Source organism: Papaver somniferum, chromosome 4, assembly GCF_003573695.1.
Source record: "Papaver somniferum cultivar HN1 chromosome 4, ASM357369v1, whole genome shotgun sequence".
In the NCBI taxonomy this organism is placed as follows: Eukaryota; Viridiplantae; Streptophyta; class Magnoliopsida; order Ranunculales; family Papaveraceae; genus Papaver; species Papaver somniferum.
This window is the reverse complement of record NC_039361.1, coordinates 124,883,795-124,885,799: the sequence shown is the minus strand read 5'-3', so window position 1 is coordinate 124,885,799 and position 2,005 is coordinate 124,883,795. Positions and strand designations below refer to the sequence as shown.

The 2,005-nt window shown below is 44.8% G+C and overlaps 1 protein-coding gene across 1 annotated transcript; it reads right to left on the bottom strand.

Moving 5' to 3' along the window:
* Nucleotides 1-362: 362 nt before the first annotated feature.
* On the bottom strand, nt 363-1,139 carry LOC113273092. Its single transcript, XM_026522861.1, has one exon. The coding sequence runs from the start codon at nt 1,137-1,139 to the stop codon at nt 363-365; it is 777 nt and encodes a 258-aa protein (XP_026378646.1).
* Between the last annotated feature and the right edge of the window lie 866 nt (nt 1,140-2,005).

Here is a 2,005-nt window from a genome sequence, read left to right as displayed (position 1 = left end):
ATCTTTAAATTTAATCTTCACAAGTCCGAGAGTTTGAACCTCATTACTACAACAACAATCAAAATTAATATCATCAGTCAACTAGGTGCCTTTGGCATTCCTGGGACCTTTTGTGAATTTGTCAGTCGATCGGGTGCCTTTGGCTTTCCGAGACCTTTTTTCAGTCAACCAGGTGCCTTTGGCATTCCTGGGACCTTTTGATATATTTGCTCATTGGAATTTGAGAAAGAAAATTTTCTTACCAAATGGAAGTGTTTACAACTTGCGGGCTCAGACTCCGCATCTTCTCTCTCTTTTTTTATTTTTTAGGGTTAGTGGCGAAGGAACGGGTCGTATGTAATCGTTTGTCTTGTTATCTCGAGTTATCTAGCTGCACGCTTGCGCTCAAATATGCTCCGAATGGCAAAACATTCCTCCGTTGGGTGCCCCATCCTTCGGTGATAGTGGCAGTATTTGGCTGAGTTTTTATCCATTTTGTTGATATCCACTGTGGTCGGGGGTAACTCAATTTCTCCTTCGGCGATCCATTGATTCAAGAATCTAATTGCGCGTTCTTTGTCACAAGGAAGGGGAGCTGGTGTTTTATAATCGCGTTTACTTCCTCCGTTTCTCCCTCGGCTTCTGCCATCGATCTGGGGTTGGTCTCTATTTTCCTTAATAATATTAGGTCTTACATTGCGTGGGGTTCCTGACGCGGTGCTGACCGCAGTGCGCCAAACAGAATCTGTGGGTGCGTCTTTTATGCAGTCAACGATCCTCTCAGCTGCTTCTTCTAACTCCACGAACGTATGGAATCCGAAGTTGATTAAACCCCCTCTAAAAGCTGGGGGAATTCCTTGTACGCAGATTTTAACAAGCGCCTCCTTGTTGGTCTCTTCATGGCAGTCCAATGTCAAGCGTCGGAACCGTGAAATGTATTTTCCTACTTCCTCACCTATCCGTTGCCCGCTCTTTCTCAGATCTATCGCCGTGATTTTCCTTTTAGTTGAGTAAAACTTCCCGAGAAAGAGCGCAGACAGAGTTTTCCAGGAATCCACGCTTTCCTCCTTTAGGTTGTCGTACCAAGTAAACGCCGCGCCCGTGAGCGACTTAGGGAATTCTTTTAGGGACAGTTTTCCGTCAGTAGACTTGTCGTTCATTGATGATAGGAATCGGCTGAGGTGCTCTCATCCATTTCCTTGGCCTTCATACATTTTGAACTTCGTAGATATGTAATCTTCGGGGTATGCATATTCCCGGATGTGTGCGGGATATGGGCTATTCACGCGGCAATGATTATCTTGTTTTACCACGTGATAGTTTTGCTCCAGGTACTTGGCTTTTTTTTTTTTGCGATGTTACTGTCGTATTGTTACCTTTGTGTTGTGCGCTCTCTATTGCTTCTTCAGACGTATGTTGTCCTGCTACTACTGACTGTGCTATCCAGTTTCCAAGCTCTCGTCTCCTTTGTGCGCGCTCGTCCAATCCTTCCTGCAAGTTTTGCAGAGTGTATGATACGGGTTTCGCTAGCCGGGATGCCTGCTCGTTCTTCTTCTTTGACGTTTTCGCCTCTTTATTTTGGGATCCCCGGTTTACCTATTGCTTGACAACGCCCAGGATTGGCGTTTCTTCCTCGCTGTCATTATCCTCTATCGTCACCTCATCAAGGTTAGGAGTTTGATTGGCCGCTTGGTTTCCTGTCACACCCGAGATAGCGCCTTCTAGGTGTGTCATGGTAGGCTAGGCACGAGCCTCCGGGTGTGGTCACCAAATATTAATACCCAAATTCTCGTTAGGTTCTACCCGTCCTAGCTAGCCAAGTGACCTCACCTTTGCTAATAATAGTAAGAGAGAGAATCCCCATCTATTGTACTTTGTCCTTCTTTTTATAGACTTTCCAAAAGCCCCTTCCTTTTATGACATCATGCCATGTGTCCTAAACTCCTTTAATTACTATTGATGCCATTCCTTCTCTAATAAGACCTTCTTCTTTTCCATTAATTACCCTCTTGTCCTTTCCATTTAA